Consider the following 19384-nt stretch of genomic DNA (forward strand, 5'->3'; position numbering starts at 1 on the left):
ACATCGTCTACCTTGGACTTGTATATAAACCTGTAGTATTTGTCTTGTCGAATTAGTAGTTCTCTCTACTCCTTCATCGTTTGATCTGTGTGATCAACTACAGTGCTGTGTGCACTCTATCTCTTACTGCCATTGCTGCTGAATATAACGTGATTATATTCTAACAGGTTATGGGCCCCGCCCTAACCTAAATAAACAAGAAATACGGTGCATACATTGATTTATGTCATTAAGGACTAACCCTCCTCGCAAAGCCAATAACCGTCCAACCAAGCCAACTGCAGCTTGTGCTCATAGGGAGCATATCTTCGATAAAGACGACGTCAAGGATCGGTATCACGATCCCGACGGCAGCAAATACAGAGTTTGCAAAGATCAACCTTGCCCGAATAGATACGACAAAATAACAACTGGTTATATCCCCAGCTTTGCTAGACTTATCGACAGAAAGCAAGAAGACCTTATACTTGGACGAGGAGCACCCCCAGAGCAGGTCGCATCATCATCATCCCAGAAACCAGAGGGTACGCCAGAAGCAGCACCAGCTCCAGAACCAGAATATCCTGTATTCCCACCACCACCTAGCCCAGTACTAGACCGACCCTCATCACCAATATCTTCACTACCAAGATCTTCACCACCTCCACCAGATCCGGAAGACCCAGATCCAGGAGCAGAAGTATCAGATCCAGAAAGTGACGACGACGACGACAATATGTCTAAAGTATTCAAAGCCTTTGACAAGGTATCTACGCTTAAAAGTGATGGATCTAACTGGGACATGTGGAAGAATCGAGTGGAGCTAGCCACCCGATCAATTGGATTTTCAAATCACCTTACATCTAATCCAAAAGATGACACTGAAGCATGGGAAGCCAAGAAAGACGATGATGGAAATTTATTAAATGCCATTGTGGGCCGCCTATCAGACCAGATCTATAGGCAATACAAGAATTACGAAAATGTGTTTGATTTATGGAAAAATCTGCTGAGTGATTTTGATTCGAAAAGTGCTCTCACTGAAGCGCACTTACAACAACAGCTTCATTCCATGCACTGCCATGAACCATCAAAGGTTAATGAGCATTTGGATAAATTGTTGGAAATCAGGGACAGTTTGGAGGCGCGGAAAATCACCATTCCCGAGGAAATGTTCAATAACACGATCATTGCTTCCATCCCAAACATATTCAAACCAACGATTAACGCATTGGTAGTGGTTGCAGCAAGGACTTCAGTCCCGCTGACCACAAGGGAGCTAGTTTCGACAATACGTGCTGAAGCATCTGGTCATACCCGAGGACAGTCTGGAAAGAAGGAATCTGCAAACTATGCCGGCGGAAATTCCAACCGCGGCAGGGGTGGATTTAACCGAAATCGTGGAAACTTCAGAGGCCAGTCCAGGGGCAGAGGAAATAATAATAGAGGAGGAGGTCAAAGTCGACCAAACTCCAACAATTCCACATGCTACAATTGCGGTGGAAAAGGGCATTTCGCTAATAAATGTAGTTCACCAAAGCGACAACAGGCCAACGAGGCCCAAGAGAGTTCTCAAAAGAAGGAGAAAAACCAACCATCTGGGAGCGGCAGTAATAATTAGAGATCAAAGAATAAAGAAGTGGGATCCTCAGCCACCATTGAGGAAGTACCCGAGTCATCGTGGGCAGCCGTGGAAGTTACCACAACTACGTCACAAGAAATATTTAATTTCTCCGAAATCGCTAGTAACTATGAGACAGCTTTCGTAGCATCTCACAGCAGCGGAGCAATTCTGTTTGACTCAGGATGTTCATCCCACATGACTCCACTTCAGGACAAACTTCATAACACACGAAGTGTCCCTACCTGAATTATCCAGGCAGCTAACGCCGAGACCTTCACATCCAACACTGCCGGAAATCTCCAGATCAATCTTCCAATCAACGAGGATGGAATTTCGAAATCGCTTACACTCCAAAACACTCTCCTATGCCCCAACACGCCTAACACACTGGTATCATTGGGTAAACTTGACGATGCAGGATATGTGATGGTAATTAAAGATGGAACTCTTAAGATCATCAATAGACAGGGGGAGATGATTGGAATCGTTCCCAAGACAAATGGTCTCTACCAGATTCCGAGCGCAGAATATGCCTATGCCGGGAAGGCAACCAGGATGGTTTCACTTTATGAAGCACACTGCATCGCTGGCCACCAGAACTATGCTTATGTCAAACATATGTTCAAATCAAACCAGGTTCACGGGATCAAGTTAGATCCTAAGCAGATGGAAGAACCCGAATGCCGAACTTGCATGCTTGCTAAAGCTGCCAGATCTCCGATCTCCAAAATTCGAACATCCCCGAGAGCAGAGAAATTCGGTGATGTATTTCACATGGATGTATGGGGACCAGCTTCTGTCCAGACGCTAAATCATTATGTCTATGTATTGACAGTCATCGACGAAGCAACCAGTTGGTTGGAGGAACCGTTAATGAAGGGCAAAGATGAGGCTTTTGCTCAATACGTAATACTCCAAACCGGTCTCCAAACTCAATATGGCGTAACGGTCAAGAAACTCCACTCTGATCGAGGGGGAGAATTTCTCAGTGGTGAATTCACAGCATACCTGGAACGATTAGGCACTAAGCGTAGCCTTATGGTACATGACACTCCGGAACACAACGGCATAGCGGAACGCAGCCACAGGACACTACTCAATGGAGTACGCAGCCTCATGATATCATCTGGATTACCGAAATGGCTTTGGGGATTCATGATGGGCTACACAGTATATGTATGGAACAGGACACCAAAGAAGGCAAACGGTATGATTTCCCCATGGGAGAAACGATTTGGTACAATCCCCGACATCTCCAACTTCCACATCTTTGGAAGCACGGTCTATGTTAAACGTGAAAAGGAGCCTGGAAAGCTTGACCCTCAAGCACAGGAAGGACGATGGGTAGGCATTGAGCCAGAGTCCAATGGTTACTTCATCTATTGGCCAGATCGCCACACAGTCTCAACTGAACGTAATGTGCAATTCTCTGATAGGCAGATCCAACCCGTTGAGGGGGAGGATCAGGATTTGGGAAATCTGGAAACATCGGTCACCGAGTCGGAACAGCCTATCATACCAGTACCGGAGGAAATAGCTGAACCCATCAACCCAGATATAATCACAGGAAAACGTGTCAGGAAGCCGACCAAGAAAATCCAGGACATCATCAATGGACTTGGAGAGCCGAACCGAGAGCTCAGGCATCTTACAGCATCACTTGGTCAAGTAACAGGTGAAATCGTCGCTGACCCCACATCAGTTGCAGAAGCAATGCGACGTCCCGATTGGTCTCAATGGCGGGAAGCCATGAATGAGGAAATCCGGAGATTACAACAGCGCGGGACATATGATATTGTCATTCCACCTGATGATGCCAATATCCTCACATCGAAATGGGTATTCAGGACCAAGCGAGACGAACAAGAAAAAGTCACAGGCCACAGAGCCAGACTAGTAGTACGAGGTTTTAACCAGATACCAGACGTTGACTACTTCCCAGATGAAACGTTCGCATCAGTCACAAAGCTAGCAGCAGCTCGAGCCATCCTCAGCACAGGAGCCGAACAGAACATGTTTATTCACCAGATGGATGTCAAATCGGCATATCTATATGGTAAACTGGACAACAATGAACAAATCTACATGAAGGCACCACCAGGTGTCGACATTGAAGTTAAAGCAGGACAAGTGCTTAAACTCAAGCTCGCCCTCTATGGACTTAAACAAGCCGGTCGCCGTTGGTACATGAGATTCAGGGAGATCATGACATCAGTCGGTCTTACCAGGTCAAATTTCGATCATGCCGTATTCTATCGAACTGACCCTTTTTGTATCATATTCATCCACGTCAATGATATGACTATGCTTACCAAGACCATGGCTGTAATGGACACTCTAAAGAAGAAGATCAGGGACCAGATCGAAGTTGTCGATTCTGGAGAGATTCACTGGTTACTAGGGATTGAGATCCGCCGATCTCTACATACACGGTCCATTCATTTATCCCAAAGGGCATATATTGACGTGATCCTATCTCGATATGGATTTGCAGATGTCAAACCCCTTTCCATCCCATTCGATCCACACATACATCTTACCAAGGACCAGATGCCAACTACCGTCGAGGATATCACATACATGCGCGACAAGCCCTACAGAGAAGCTGTTGGCGCCCTACAATACTTATCAGTAGCAACTCGACCCGACATCACTTATGCAGTCGGCATACTAGCAAAGTTTTTGCAGAACCCCGGAATTACTCACTGGAATGCTGTAAAGCGTGTTTATGCATATCTCAAATACACCCGAGACCTATGGCTCACATTCGGAGGAACACAAGCAGAAATCGAAGGATACACGGATGCTGACGGAATGTCCCAGGAGGATAGACATGCTATCTCAGGATACGTTTTCATGCTCAACGGAGGAGCAGTGTCATGGTCATCCAAGCGACAAGATACCATCTCATTATCAACCATGGAAGCTGAGTATATTGCTTTGACTCACGCTGCCAAGGAAGCAATTTGGTTTAGGAATCTCTTATCGGAACTATTTGGTCCTATCACAAAACCAATCATTCTCAATGCCGACAACCAATCCGCCATCGCTCTTGCTAAAGATGATCGCTTCCATGCCCGAGCCAAACACATTGATATTCGATACCACTTCATCTGATATGTCATCAAAGAAGGAAAGATCCGCCTTGTTTACTGCCCTACGGAGGACATGACTGCAGACATCTTTACAAAGGCGCTTCCATCTCTTAAGGCCAAACACTTCGCTGTGTCCATGGGACTAACAAAGGTTTGAGGGGGAGTGTTAACATTTGATGACTCACATACCATCTATGGAACATCGTTCTCTTGTTACAAACCACTATCTCACTATCGTGTTATTAGTCTCACCGTTGTGTTATCAATCCCACCATTGTGTACTATTACTATAGGACTACCAGTAGGATACATCGTATTGTACTTCCTTTCTCTCTCGCTATGTTTAGCTGTAACATGACATCGTCTACCTTGGACTTGTATATAAACCTGTAGTATTTGTCTTGTCGAATTAGTAGTTCTCTCTACTCCTTCATCGTTTGATCTGTGTGATCAACTACAGTGCTGTGTGCACTCTATCTCTTACTGCCATTGCTGCTGAATATAACGTGATTATATTCTAACATTTGTTGTGCAGCAATTTCATTATTTATTGATGTCTAACTGTAGCAGCCTTAGTAAGTTAAGTAAATTAATGGTGTTTTTAGCTTCAAACAAAACTAAAAAAAGGAGATGCAGAAAAAAAAGAAATGTTTTGCAAATGATTAGAAATTTTGCCAATCCAGGACTCTATAATAACTTTAGAGTCAATGATAGTGCTGTCCAGCTGAGCAAGTATTCAAATAGTCCATCAAGAAGTGCATTTATTGCATAAGATTGTTGCTTACCAGCCTCTACTTACAGATAATGTACATTTTGCCATTGCTTTGAGACCTTTCAAAATATTGCAGAAATAGTTGATAAGTGTAAAACTGTTTATACAGTTGCTCAGCTTATGTAACATTTGCACATTGTCAGCAAACCACCTCTGAGTAACAGAAAAATATGCATACCTGAACAGATAAATTATGCCTTACAAACAACTTCTACAAATATTTCAGCTAACAGAAAAAATCATGAATTAAATTTGATAGGTTCATCTTACAATCAACTCTATTATTTGAAGCATGTAGTGTGAGATAATGTTCATGTATGTGGGATATGTCTACCAGCCTGTATAAACTGGTTTTGTGGCTTAGTTGTAAAACAATTCTAACCTCAACCTTATGATGGTCTTCTTATACTGCATACATAAAGAGGATTGTTGGAGTAAACAAATGACTTGCAGAATTTTGGGACATAGCTTATATATTCAGCTTGGAATTTACATTGTTGTTTTCTGTTATTTATCAAGGTTCATGATCGAACGGACCGCTGCGCTTGCAACATAACCGGTCACGACCGGATGCCAACTGTGATGCCTTAATGGCAGTTCATTTGAACTGCCATTGCTTTTGCGTCCCGTGTCAGTGGCACTTTAACCTTAGCTAACTCAAGTATATCCCTTGCTCGCCATTCCAGGCCATTCCTCAAAATCCAGTTGTGCTTCCGCCGCCGCCATTGTCAGGATGCCCTGGGGTCCGCCCCGCCCGATCAGGCATTGTTTTGTCTGTGGGTATCGCTTTGACCTTGCGGTTTGCCAAAAAAAATAATCCAAGCTGGCGCGTTTGGACCAATATAGGGATGTTCATTGACCTTCCGGGTGGCTATCTACGAATTCTCGTAACAATGCGTTGAGCAAGAATAAAAGAGCATTCAACGCAGAAATTACTGATTACTCTCTTTCTTCCACCAACTGAATAATAGCGAAGGATTTATACAACACTGTGAGTGTCGGTCTCAGTACTTCGACCTTTGAAGACAAGGGACTGAACACACTATATTCACATAGATGTTCTATACGGATACCTCGATAATGATTTCTCTCCCTAACGAGATCCAGTTGGAAATATTCTATGCGTTGCATTATAGCGACGCAACGCAGATAGCCAAGCAAGACACCTTGCACGCTGTTTCTCAAGTCTGCCGTCGATGGCGCCACCTCACGACAAGCACCTCGATATTCTGGACATACATCTTCGTAACGGAGACCTCAGTTGACATGAGTGTCCGCTTCGACGACCCGTTACTTGTGGAGGAAACCCACACATCGCTGATTTTTCCTTGGGTATCGACTCTTCTGCGTCGTTCAGGAGCCAAACCCATTGACGTTAGTATAGCTCTTGAGTCCGATTTCTTCGATCCTACATTGTCAGAAGCGCAAAATTTGTCGAATTTTTCTTGGAGACCTGGTCATGTCGCCATCCTCTCTCGGATCCTAGCTACCCATGCAGCTCGGCTTAGAACCGTCGAAATACTCTCGGACGTCTGGCAGCCTATCCAGGATTTAGGGGCAGCTCTCGTCGGTGTTCCGATGCCACTTTTGCAAGTCTGGAACGTGACACGAGACAATGCTCAATGGGGACACCAAACTCATTTCGATCTCGAGCTTGACGCAAATATGTCTGCTATCGAATGTCCTTGTGGCGTGAATCCCTCAAATGAATTGAACACCAAGATGTATCCTAACCTTCGTATCCTTACTCTACAAGGAGTACCCCAGAATTGGAATCAACTCATTCCCCGTAATTTGGTCGAGCTCGACCTCGAATATCTTCCACTTAATCGCCGTCCGAACCAGGAAGAGCTTAGGGCTCTATTGCTCGGGAGCCAGTTTTCCTTGCAATCTTTGACGTTGTGGGCAGCAGCGCCTCTCAGAGGAGACCACGTCAAGGTCACTTTACCCAATTTGAAGACCCTTTCTGTGGGATTCTCCTTCCTCCATGCTGCGATCAATCTCACCACGTATCTTGAAGTCCCGAAATTGTCAAGTTTAGAAATTTACGACATGACCCACCATAATTCTTCAAATTTTGATGATGAGCACAGTGTCATGACGACGATGTGGCTTCTTGAAGATTTTTACCTGCACATGATCGACCACTGGCCTCTGAAAAAACTCACACAGCTTACTTTCCGTTCGCCATCTTTTCCTATGTCTGATTATGACGACCTTGAGGACGCGTTCGCTGAACACAGAGAGGATGATTCTCCCCTCCCTATACTTCTCAACTTCCTTCTGCACTGTTCGTCGGTCAAGAAGGTTCATTTCATTGATCCCGATATCGCCTCATTAAGAGCTTTGGTGACTGTGTCGCCCGTGAACCATCAGGGTTTCCCCGGCCACACACTTGCCTGTTCCTCGTTGGATTTATTGCATATCGAGACATCCTCTGCCCAGTTCGTTCCCTTGGACGAATTTTCTCGGCACAACGAATCATGGCCCAGCGTTGCTCCTCGTGCAGTTGACACCATTCTACTCGACGTTCTTCCTGGATGTGAATATAAGTTACGGTCGTTCTTGAGCACTTACAACTTGGCGCGGCAAGTCCTAAATAAACGTAATCGCGTGTTTAGAGATTTCTTCTAGGGGATCAATTCGCCCATTTCCTTGCTATTCCTTCATACTCCAAATTATTCACATCAAGTTCGTTTCCCTATTTCATTATTTGTTGAATCCCATCGGACAGATTTAGTTCGAAGTGTAACATAGTCATTATTACGCACGCGCATCTATGGGTATCTGCAGTAACTATGCGGTTGACTTAATTAATTCTAACTATGCAATCCTCTACCTGAATTATCTACATAAATCTGATATAAATCGAGGGTTCTGTCAATACGGACCCCCACCACTAGATACAGTGGAGCACCGAATACCTCAAAGAGAGTTCAGGAATCGATTCGCCATCTCGAATCCAAGGAATGTAGCACCGTTAGCGAATGGGGACCTGTAATCCTCAGTTATAGCAGCAATTAGATAAGAACACAAAGAGTATTAACCTGATCAATGTTGGTCCAAGCCCTCTCAAGAACGCTTTCGGACCCTCACTTCGCCACACCTGTTTTGCACAATCGAGGGAGGAGGCATACTTTCTACCAGTGGTAGGAGTAAAACCATCTGTCTGCATCCGGGATTTTATCATATCAATAGGGTATATTACAGCCCATAGCTATATGCAGATGCCTCGTGAGCTGAAGGTCATCGAAACAAAAGCCAACACTTACAGCATAACCCGCTGCCGCCCCATACAGCACAGCATTCATTGGGCTTAACTCTTCTCTCTTTATTCCCTTTAACCGCATCTCCCGCTGAACAAGTTTTTCGTAAGCGAGGAAGTAAACTCCGTATCCTGTAGCTTCACGAAGGAATGTTACGCCTTGACCTTTGAAGATCCCTCCGATGCCGTGTGCGGTGTAGATCTTTCTCATAGCATCGAACGGGCCGTTATACGGCGGATTGATTGAAGGTTGTGTTTGAAGACCTTGATACACCATAGGCATAAATAACGCAATGAACGATCTTGCAAAACGCGACTCACGGATACGAATATGTTCCACAGGACCGGACACAAAACCGTTGGCAAGCCCTGCTGCAACGCCTGATGCAACCAGCTGACCCGCATTGAGATCTTTGCCTGTCGACTCTCCAATACCGGAAGCGATATTCCGATGAGTGAAGAGACGCTTCATGTACTCTATAACACCAAACTGGATTGAGACACAGACACCGATTCCGAGAAGGGGTGTAAGAGTGCCCTGTTCGAAGAAGTAGCCAGTGAATAACGGAGTTATAGGTAATGGCTATATGAGAAATACCTTGTAGAACGCCAAAGGCCCCTCGTTTTTAAGGATTCCTCCTGCACAGTGCATCATACCAGAGTACATTCCATTCGGGGCTGTTTGCATTCGCTTTCAACGTTCAAATAAAGGAACGTCAGGAGCAGCACGTTGATAACGTCTTTGAACATAAATATTTTCCATACATAAATTTTGAAAAAGCACACTGCTTACCACTTTGACGATGTCGAATGGTTGCCCGACAAGCACTTGAGCAATACCTCCGGCTGTCCCAGCGGTGAGATCCTTAATGGTTTTGGACATAGTGGTGATATAAAGACGGAGGAAAGTTAAAATCGGGAGACAGCGACTTGACGGCTGACTCGAGAGATAGCAATTTTTTAAATCCGTGGGTACGTGATTAGATACGATTTATAATATCTAATCTCAAAGTTAAAATCCTTCAGAATCCTTCCTTCGTTTTCCACTTACACCAGCAGCGTTATGCAAGTAGCGTAGAAAGGTTATAAACCTACGCTATGCTATGAAAGTGCAGACCGGACAAATAAACCAAGGCGCTAAAACGGCTTCAAGTTGACAAAAACGCAAATGAAAATTCATCTATTATAGACAAGTTCCCTCCAACCTTACACAAGTCGTATGAGACAGAGAATGCGCCCTTCGTAGAGTGATCAAGTCAAGAACTTGCCACCATTCGAGACCCAGGAATGAACGATTCTAAGATTGTCATACAACTATCGAATGCCTTTTTCACGAAGGCTAAACAGATTTCCGTTATCCGTACCTCCCTCCTCATTCTCTTCGGCATTATTTATATCTGCAAGTCCGGGCTTCAACGTCACAGGAGAGCATTACGCGATCGCGAGGACTCAAGACCTCTTTCGTCAGAATGAGGACTCAAAGTTTGGTTGGGGAAGATATAGGGTATTGTGGCATCGTCCTCGTCGCGCAAGAGTCGCCGATGTGAGTGTACTGTGTGGGAGAATTTAACTCTTGGATTTGCCTTTACCTTCAGTGGAGAAAGGGGTTGACATATACACACTTGGAAGTGTTTGAAATTTTCCTTAGGCCGTCGAGGTCCTCACATCGAACAAGCTTTCAGCGAACTGTGTTCCTACTTCTGGATAGAACGTGCCAGGGCCCAGGAGATAACATTCAACGTGAAAAACCCATCATTTCTGCGTCCAAAAATAGGAACAACATTTTGAAGTCCGGTGTGGTTAACCGTACCAGGGGCCGCACAGCGAAAGCAATTATGGATCCCAATGCAAAAGGCCAATTGCCCTTGACCTGTCTTGGTTGTATCTCGAGCATATATCTTATAGAGCCAGGGTGTGCGTCTGAAGCCTGATGTTGAATATTGTGGTTGAATGACTTCTGCACTTCCCGTCTTCGGAATTGATTAGTGACGCATTGACATCGACAAAAGCTACGCAAAGGAGAGCGGCAGCCGAGAAAGGACAAAATGAGCGCAAGAAAATAGTAACATCGTGAGTGGGCAACGTGTGGAATGCGAGCGCCAAACGGGACAAAGAAAGTAGAAGTGACAGACCTGACGACGAGTTGACGATGAAAACACGGCGGACACTAAGGGGGCGATGGACAAAAAACGATGGGTAGAATAAAATATTTGAACACCAAGAGACAGTGTGAACATGGCATTACATCTCATCACATAGCCGCAAAGAGAAATAAGAACGAGAGCAACACACAAGCTTGTCGAGATCCATAATTGTAGAATTGCTAACGAGCGATGGAGAAAGCAGTGGTGCTCAGCCTCACTCAGCACTGGAAAAGGAGGGGATGAACTAATTTCATTAATGGGTTAACTTAGTGAAGAATGAAGATTATACTAACCGAACCTAGCATTGGGACTGCATCGAGGGAAATTCTTGTGAGTTCGGTCCGAGGTGAGGCCTATAAGGCCTATCACTCGTGGAAAAAGACACCACTTGACCCTCAGATCATCCAAAACCTACTCCAACGCATCACCAACTTATCAGAGCTTAGCAGACTCCAGTGGGCCCGCCAAAAAACCTCAAATGTGAGCTACAAGATCAGATGAATAGAAGCCAGAGGTGACATCTGGGGACTGTTCGCTATCTAATGAAAAGGTGATAATTCTCAACAGATATGATGGTTTTCTAAAAAGGATTTTACTATGCTTTACATAAAAGGAAGTCAGACGCTTGTCGCTTATTCAGTACAAACTGAAGTGATCCGCCATCTGATTCTTGCATCGCCGTACTTACTATATATTGGCAGCTGCGGCTTTCCGGCGGTGCAGATGAAACCTGCTGAAACACGTTGCGCCCTGTTGCGCCAGGTTGCGCCTCGCGGCTCCTCGCGGCCGTGACCAGTAAAATCTGGAACTCAGGGTGGTCCCGCACTGCCTTTTCTGATAACGGCAATCTTTTGTTGTTGCATTGTGATGGCGATGGCGGCAGTGCTTTGACGTTCAACCAAGTTCAACCCTGCTCATCTTTTTTTCCGTTTCTTCCGATGTTATAACTTATTCAAGTACTCCCACCAGTACTTACTGATCTCTGATCAGCAGGAGGGGCTTGGAAAGGTGAATATGGCATGACTTAACAAGAAATCAATGCCAGACTTACACTATCTGCCATTATAGGGACGATCATACTGGAAAGTGTCTATAGGACTGTCATACTGTAATTTGTTCATCACACCATAACTCAATGGCTCGCGCTCTACCTACGCCGCCGTCTCTACCGACATCTCCTCCGGCAGCTACTCCTCCTCGACCTGTACCTGCTACTCCTCCGCCTCGCATTGCATCTGCTACTCCTCGACCCGCACTACCTCCTCGCACAGCTACTCTTCCTCGACCTATACCTGTTACTCCTCCTCCTAGAATTGCATCTGCTACTCCTCCTCGACCCGCACTACCGACACCACCGACAGCTAATAATACTCCTTCCGGATCATTTAGCAAAAAACGCAACTTCAATCTTCAGCTGCCTACGCCTCCCTTGTCTATTGCATCTCCTCCTACCAGCTCTTTACCTTTACCACCGCTTCCAACGCGTAACGCGCCAGGCCAGCCTTCACGTCCAAAGCACATACTATCTATCGACGTACATAATGCCCAGCCTCATAATACTGGCTTGAGTCTTTCGAATCAAGGTCCCTTTGGTCGTGGCGCAGTGGGTCTCGGGTCAGGCCTACCTCCAATTTCGGCCAGCGTGTTGATGACGCCTGAAAGTTCGACGACACAGAGGCAAAATCTGCAGGCGGCGTTAACTACGGCGTTAGAGCAAATGCAAGTTAACGAAAGAAGGCCTGCGCTGTCGTCTTCTTCGTCAAGCATGACTCTGATTAGTAGTGGCCTTGCATCTAATGGCAGCGACGTTTCAATCACCTCATCTATGTCTGCAGCTACAACTGCGGAATCAGCAGATTGCCGCAGTCTTTCTGATCGCGACCGCGTACTTAACACTGGGCCGCTGCAGGAGGATGATCTCCGAAATCTGGCGGAGTTGGGAATGGGTAACGGGGGGAGTGTGATGAAGGTTCAGCATGCTGCTAGTGGAGTAATCATGGCGAAGAAGGTCTGTTGTTCACCCTCCTTGGACTATCCTTCTTTAATTGAATTTGTACCCAGATCGTTCTCATTGACGCCAAACCATCCATTCGCAAACAGATCTTACGAGAACTGCATATAATCCATACATGCTCTTCGCCATATATCGTTTCCTCCTTCGGCGCCTTTATTTCTGAACCCAATATTTGCATTTGCATGGAATATATGGACAAGGGTTCTTTTGACTCAATCTACAAATCTATCGGACGTTCAAAATTCAACGGTCACTCTACGACTGGGGATGCAGGTGCTGAGGAATCGACTGAAGGCCCAATACCTATTTGTATAGTCAGACAGGCGGCGAAACGAGTTTTAGGGGGATTAGTTTATTTATATGAGGCTATGGGCGTATTGCATCGGGATATTAAGCCAAGCAATATTTTGCTGAACTCGGAAGGTGACTCCTCCTTTCGGAATTTCACCGCGCGAAATTTCCTCTCGAATGAAATGGTTGCTGACGATTCCCTGCTTTTCAGGTCAAGTCAAACTTTGCGACTTCGGCGTGAGTGGCGAGTTAGAAAATAGTGTCGCAAAAACTTTTGTAGGGACAAGCGTATATATGAGTGTGCGTCTTTTATTCTCTCTTGCTTATAAAATAATTGCCTTATGAATGTTTCTTAAACCATAGCCTGAACGGATCCAAGGTTCCGACTATTCAGTCAAGTCGGATGTTTGGAGTTTAGGAATTACCTTGATCGAGCTTGCCCATGGATGTTTCCCGTTCGCCGATACGGAGGTGGATGATAGTCCATTAGACTCAGGCGAGTATATCTTCCCCAACTTCTATTCTCCCCTACTGAATTCGCTTTCCCCCTCAACAGCTGCCCCATCCGCCACACTCTCCCCAACGACGCACGCCAGACGCAGTCGACGTAAGTCAAAAGGGGTTTCGGTTCACGGTGGCGTCGGTACACTTTCCATTCTGGAATTAATGCACCACATCGTACGGGAACTGCCACCGGCGCTAATTACCCCTTCGATACCGCATTCCAAGGATTTTGGTGAGGATATATCGCTCTCTGGATCGAATAAAAATTGACATTCTTATGACTATCGTATACGTCAACTCCACTACAACGCATTCCAACTTTAATCAACGTTCCACTGACCTCGAACAGCGGGGGAGGCTGCGCAATTTGTGGACCATTGTTTACGGAAAAACCCTAGTGAAAGGATGAGTCCAAAGGAGTTATTGGCTATGAGCTGGATGGATGATGAAGGGAGAGAAGATGAGATAGATTTGAGGACGTGGTCCGGAACGCTATGATACTGTGGGGTTGTGTGAACACTGGTACCTCCATACACAGTTTTTTTTCAGGGACTAAGCGGAACATACTACCCATGAGCTTATCGATATTGATATTAACCCCGGTGTAGCTCCCTCGGTGTAGCTCGATGTTTAATATTGTAACAGTGCGAAATCCGCCATGATGAAAGAATTTTCCAGAAAGAGTGGACGAGGTACAGGTGTACATGTGTTCGTTCTTGGTTTGTTCTACCGTTCTTTTGTCGTTAGCTGAAGAGTCGAAAAGACTGAACCTAAGAAAGTGCCAATCTACACACGCTCACGTTGTTTTGAGTTCCTTTCTTACGATCGTGTCCACTCGACAGCGTGTTGAATATTGAGATGAATGAATCAAATAAATTATGTACTCTGGAGGTATTACAGGGCGATTTACGATATACTAAAAGCATAATTTGAACTCTATGTCTTCTTTTTCTTCGCAGGCCTTTTTGCCGCTGAAGCCGACGTTACAGACCCACTCGGTGTTGCAGGCCTCGAAGATGCTATTTCATTTTTTACAATTTCATCCGCGCCGCGTTTCTACAGGCCTGAATCAGTGACTCTGAATAAGTTTAAGGTATGATCTGCGACTGACTTTGCTTTTAGAACCACTTTTCTTTTGTTCTTCCTCTTGTCGAACCTTCTCCTCTGCTTCTGCCTCCCGTTCAATCATCGCCAATAAGGTATTACATCTCCTTCCTAGCTCCGCCGCGCTACGTGATTTGAAGAACCAGTCGAACCGGAAGACGGGAAATTCAGATATATCTCGTTTAATCTTCTCGTAGATTTCAGCGTCGCCAATCCCGCCAAGTCCTGCGCCCCCACTACCCGCCCCCGCTCCGTTGGTACTAGCCGATGAGCCGGAGGAGTTCAACCCATAATGGTACAGTCGACACAAGAGGTACCGGTCCTCCTCCTCTGAATACACCTTTCCCTTCGTAGTCGGGTAGTTCAGCTCAAGTTCTTGCATAGGATACCGTACAGAGTTTATCTTTTGGTCGAGGAGGAACTCTAGATTGGAGCGCTTGTTACGTTTGGCAATTCCTTCAGCGATTCGGACTTCAATACGAGGATATTCTATTTCAAGATAATTGTCGAAGTCAGTCTCGCTTCTTACAGAAAAACTGTTATACACACCGCTCAGTGTCTTCCATTTCCTCTTAAACGTTTTGTAATATTTCTCAACCTCTTCCGCGGTCTTCTCTTGAATGTCGGCTGCGTACACCTCCGCAGGTTGATCCCTGATGATGAAATTTGTAAGACCACGAGTGTTCTGAATAGTTACAGTCCAGCATACCAGCCATATGCTTCTAACCCCTTCACGAACTGCTGGAAATCCCTCCTACTCCAATTTGGAAAGCCGTGTTCGAGGTAAGATTCCTTGAGCGCAATTTCCGAGTCGACAAGAGGCTCCGCTGTGCATTCATTCAGCCCATGTAATAGACAATAGTAAAGCTTGGACTTACCAGTGTCAATGAACTCCTGCTCCTGTTGCCTCTCGATCTCTAGTTCTGCCAGCGTATCTGCAGTATCTTCAGCGGTGGGTTCTCTGACCGTGGCAGGAATTCCATTGAGACGTTTGTGCACAGCAAGTTCGCGCTCTTGTAGCACAGACAGCTCCGGTGGGAAGAATTGAAAGTCTTGACTAGGGTGAGACAGTAAGTCATCTGCCGGGATGAAATTAAGCGTGTTGAGCTTACATAGTGACTTGTTTCGGTGCTTTGGGCAATTTGGGACCTTTCTCTATTTTGCTCGGACCTGCTCGTAATGTGTCTTTGAAGTAGTTATCCACGGAGTAGTTGGATTTGCGCTCCCGCTTGGAGAGGGACAGAAGGTTGAAATTGAGAGCTTTGCGCTATATAAAGAACGTGAGCAAAGGATAAAAGACCGCATCGCGATACATTAGACTCACCCCACTTCGGAAATCCTCTCCTTCCCATTGCTGCACACTCGCATCGCTCTTGAAATTACTCAAATCCTCCAAATTCAGACCTTCATACTTTGAGTTCAGTTCAGACGTCCGTTCCTCTCCCTTTGCGATAATGGCATCAATGTCCAGGTCGTCAGAATCACCGTTGTCTCCGCCGTGAATGATCTTCTCCGCGCCATGTGTGATCATTTCTAAGAGTTCGTCCTTGTTTGCTGCCTTGTCTGCTTATCCGGTCAGAGAAATCTTTCAAGGATCTATCCTGAACATCAGGCTTACTTGTCTGAGCCGCGCCGGAGGGTCCACCTCTGCCTTGTTGGATGACCAACTGATCCAGCCGAAGTTTCTGGGCAGCCCTCTCCAACATTCTCTCTTCAACTGACCCTTCGGTGATGAAGCGGTAGACATAAACTTGCTTCGTTTGCCCTATACGATGAGCACGATCCATAGCTTGAAGATCTGCTTGTGGATTCCTGTCAAAGGCAAGGTCAATGGTCATGTTTGTACAAGGGCAAGCCGGTCGCTAATCATCGGATCGAGCGATACCGATAAGAGAGATGAGAGAGACAACACACCAGTCACTATCATACAACACCACTATATCTGCTGTGGTCAAGTTGATTCCCAATCCACCTGCCCTAGTCGTCAGGAGGAATATGAATTTTTCTGAGCCGGGGGCATTATACTCGTCGATGGCCACAATTCGATCTTCATGTGCGGTTCCACCGTCGATCCGGTTGTATTCTTCAGAATCGTATATGTTAGCAAAAGAGGGTAGCAGAAGATGAACCCAAGCGATGAGAGAGAGCAAACGCACTAAATCCCCTAAAAAGGCAATAATCCTCCAAAATGTCCAACACTCGACTCATTTGAGAGAAAATGAGTACACGCGATCCTTTCGCCTGGGACGAGGAGGCATCAATATCAGGAATATTGCGATAGTGCGTAGTGCGGTTACCTTCATTTTTACCAATAGTCTGTCTAAGATCACCATCTTGCCACTGTTTTCTATGAGATGCTCATCGGTGGTGTAGGGAGGCCCAGGCTCTGCACCGTCAAATAAGTAAGGGTGGCAGGTTACTTTGCGGAGCTACAGACCAGGTTATGAGCAAAAGAATCCTGGCGGATAGTATGAAGCAAATCTTTGAATATACCTGCATAACCAAATTCATCAAGCGTGTTTTCCCTTCCTTCTTTCCAGTCAAACCATTCACAGCGTCAATGTCTTTTTCGAGGACTGAGCGGTACCAGCGGCGCTGCATCGGAGTAAGGGGCACATAGATGTTGATTTCCTTTTCTATGGACAAAGGCACTAGGGTAAACGAAAACAGAAAGAGTACGAGGAGAACGACGCTTACTGGGTAGCAAACCCTTCTCCACATCCGCTTTCACTCTCCTCAACAAGAATGGCCTCAAAATCTTGTGCAATGCTTCAACAACTTTTTGGGATTTCTTTTCTTGGTCTGTTTGCTCCTTTTGCTTTCCCTGAGCTACGCTTTGGTTTTCTCCTTCATTTGGTTTCTGCTCAACTTCAGTGCCATCAACCTCCATCGCGGCAGGGTCTTTTTCAGATGCATTGTTCACAATCGTGTCCGCGGTTGTGATTGTGGCGGCAGTAGGAGCATCGTCCTTGTTCAAGAATGAGTCTAGATCCGAAAAGCTAACAAAAATTTCGGGGGCAATGAAATTCAATAGTGCCCACAGTTCCTCTAACGAGTTCTGCAAGGGTGTTCCTAGGGTATAGTGAGCGACAAGGGGCATTAAGCGGGTGATAATTCAAAATGGCACCTGTGATGAGTAACCTTCCCCTAGATGCAAATGCTCGGACAATCTGAGAAAGAAGTGAGGAAGAGTTTTTTATTCGATGGGCTTCGTCGATGACGATGTACTGGAATGAGAATTTCTTCAACGTTGAACGCTCAATGAGGCAGATTTCATATGAGGTGATGAGGACGTCAAAGGGGAGAGCGAGGCTACCATCTTGTTCTTCTCCTTGGGAAAAAGCGAGGAGCTGATCTTGAATTATGCTTTGTCGTTCGTCTTTGGAACCGGTGAGTATGACCACACGGAAGAATGGAGTCCATTGAGCAAATTCTCGTGCCCAGTTTTGCAATGTGGACTTCGGAACAATGATGAGGTGGGGACCGGGGGTAGAAAGGTGGTGATAAAGGTATCCGAGGAAGGAAATCGTTTGGAGGGTTTTTCCGAGACCCTGAAGAACATTGTCAGTTTGAGTTCAAAGAAGATATTGATACGACGCCAGCCAAATGGAAGAGTGACCAAGGCCGTAACCCACCATTTCATCAGCCAAAATTCCATTCAAGCCATTATGATGCAACGAAATCATCCAATTTAACCCTTGCAGTTGATACGGCCTCATTGTGCCCTCGATGTACGAAGGACTCTCCTCAAAGACCATAGGCATGTCTTCTGCGCCACCAAGCTCCTTCTCCCCATCTTTGAGCAGTTCCTCATCTTCCTCCTTCTCTGACTTACGATGACGTGCACCGCCATTCCCAGCTTTCCCGTTCTTTCCCTTCTTCTTCCCGTTCCCTTTTCCCTGCTGGGCATCGAGTAAGGCAGCGTATTCTGAATCTCTCGCTCGTTTGATATCAACAAAATGTTTGAACAGTTCCGTCTGGCCGAGAAGGTAGGAGTACCGCTTCACTGCGTCGGCCTCTTTAGCTTTGTCCATCTCCACACGTTGATCGGCGAGTTGGTGTTCAGCAGCTTTTGAGGCGCCTTTTCGTCCACCTCCGGTAGATTTCCTTCCCTTAGCTTTAGATTTGCCCTTGCCTTTGGAAGGTACGGGTTCATCTGGCTCAGAGGCCAGCTCATCATCATCGAAGTCAGCTTCGGATTCGCCATCTGCACCAGTAGAAGGCTGTCTAGACACGATGTTGGACGGCACTACGTCCGAGAGGAGCTCGTCGTCAGGCCCGACCGCTGTAAACGTCTGTTTGTCGTTTTTTGTAGATAGTACACGCAAAGTAATCGACAAATCAGGGGTGGAAGGACGCGTCAAAAAGGATTGACTCACGCTCATCGTTAATTCGGCCTATTCGTCTTCGTGATGATTGTTGAGAAAACAAGAGCTAAACTAATAATGCCGCGACAAATGAGCGTAAACGTGACGAACGTGACTGTCACGCGAATGCCACAGCGTACGCCGTCTATGTAACTCTCTAAACATCGGTCGAATAGTTGAATAGGAATTTCGTTAACATTCTGTGCCTCAGTGTCAAGAGCATTC

The 19384-nt window shown here is 45.8% G+C and overlaps 4 protein-coding genes across 4 annotated transcripts; 2 read left to right on the forward strand and 2 right to left on the reverse strand.

The window, feature by feature from the left end:
- Nucleotides 1-6526: 6526 nt before the first annotated feature.
- C8R40DRAFT_1064684 (uncharacterized protein) lies at nucleotides 6527-8039 on the forward strand (the record flags this gene model as incomplete). Its single annotated transcript, XM_046225573.1, has 2 exons — nucleotides 6527-7871; nucleotides 7963-8039. The coding sequence occupies 2 exons, from the start codon at nucleotides 6527-6529 to the stop codon at nucleotides 8037-8039; spliced, it is 1422 nt and encodes a 473-aa protein (XP_046091976.1).
- Nucleotides 8040-8198: 159 nt separating this feature from the next.
- Nucleotides 8199-9685, reverse strand: C8R40DRAFT_1075633 (mitochondrial carrier domain-containing protein). The gene is made up of 6 exons (XM_046226884.1): nucleotides 9529-9685; nucleotides 9334-9426; nucleotides 9057-9273; nucleotides 8743-8999; nucleotides 8518-8687; nucleotides 8199-8465 (listed from the first exon to the last, which is right to left on the reverse strand). Exons 1-6 carry the CDS (start codon nucleotides 9616-9618, stop codon nucleotides 8396-8398), a joined length of 897 nt encoding a protein of 298 aa, XP_046091977.1. The 5' UTR covers nucleotides 9619-9685; the 3' UTR covers nucleotides 8199-8395.
- A 2128-nt stretch (nucleotides 9686-11813) lies between these two features.
- Nucleotides 11814-14037, forward strand: C8R40DRAFT_2158 (kinase-like domain-containing protein). Its single transcript, XM_046234371.1, has 6 exons — nucleotides 11814-11887; nucleotides 11948-12887; nucleotides 12941-13316; nucleotides 13402-13484; nucleotides 13548-13680; nucleotides 13741-14037. The coding sequence occupies exons 2-6, from the start codon at nucleotides 12015-12017 to the stop codon at nucleotides 13956-13958; spliced, it is 1683 nt and encodes a 560-aa protein (XP_046091978.1). The 5' UTR covers nucleotides 11814-11887; nucleotides 11948-12014; the 3' UTR covers nucleotides 13959-14037.
- A 510-nt stretch (nucleotides 14038-14547) lies between these two features.
- Nucleotides 14548-19357, reverse strand: C8R40DRAFT_1075639 (SNF2 family N-terminal domain-containing protein). Its single transcript, XM_046226885.1, has 16 exons — nucleotides 19172-19357; nucleotides 18428-19087; nucleotides 17920-18343; nucleotides 17490-17864; nucleotides 17286-17428; nucleotides 17090-17221; nucleotides 16949-17033; nucleotides 16707-16875; nucleotides 16411-16604; nucleotides 16117-16355; nucleotides 15905-16059; nucleotides 15671-15849; nucleotides 15502-15619; nucleotides 15342-15445; nucleotides 14800-15281; nucleotides 14548-14744 (listed from the first exon to the last, which is right to left on the reverse strand). Exons 1-16 carry the CDS (start codon nucleotides 19175-19177, stop codon nucleotides 14625-14627), a joined length of 3585 nt encoding a protein of 1194 aa, XP_046091979.1. The 5' UTR covers nucleotides 19178-19357; the 3' UTR covers nucleotides 14548-14624.
- Between the last annotated feature and the right edge of the window lie 27 nt (nucleotides 19358-19384).

The sequence above is a fragment of the Lentinula edodes genome (genome assembly GCF_021015755.1).
Source record: "Lentinula edodes strain Le(Bin) 0899 ss11 chromosome Unknown C8R40scaffold_1, whole genome shotgun sequence".
Taxonomy (NCBI): Eukaryota; Fungi; Basidiomycota; class Agaricomycetes; order Agaricales; family Omphalotaceae; genus Lentinula; species Lentinula edodes.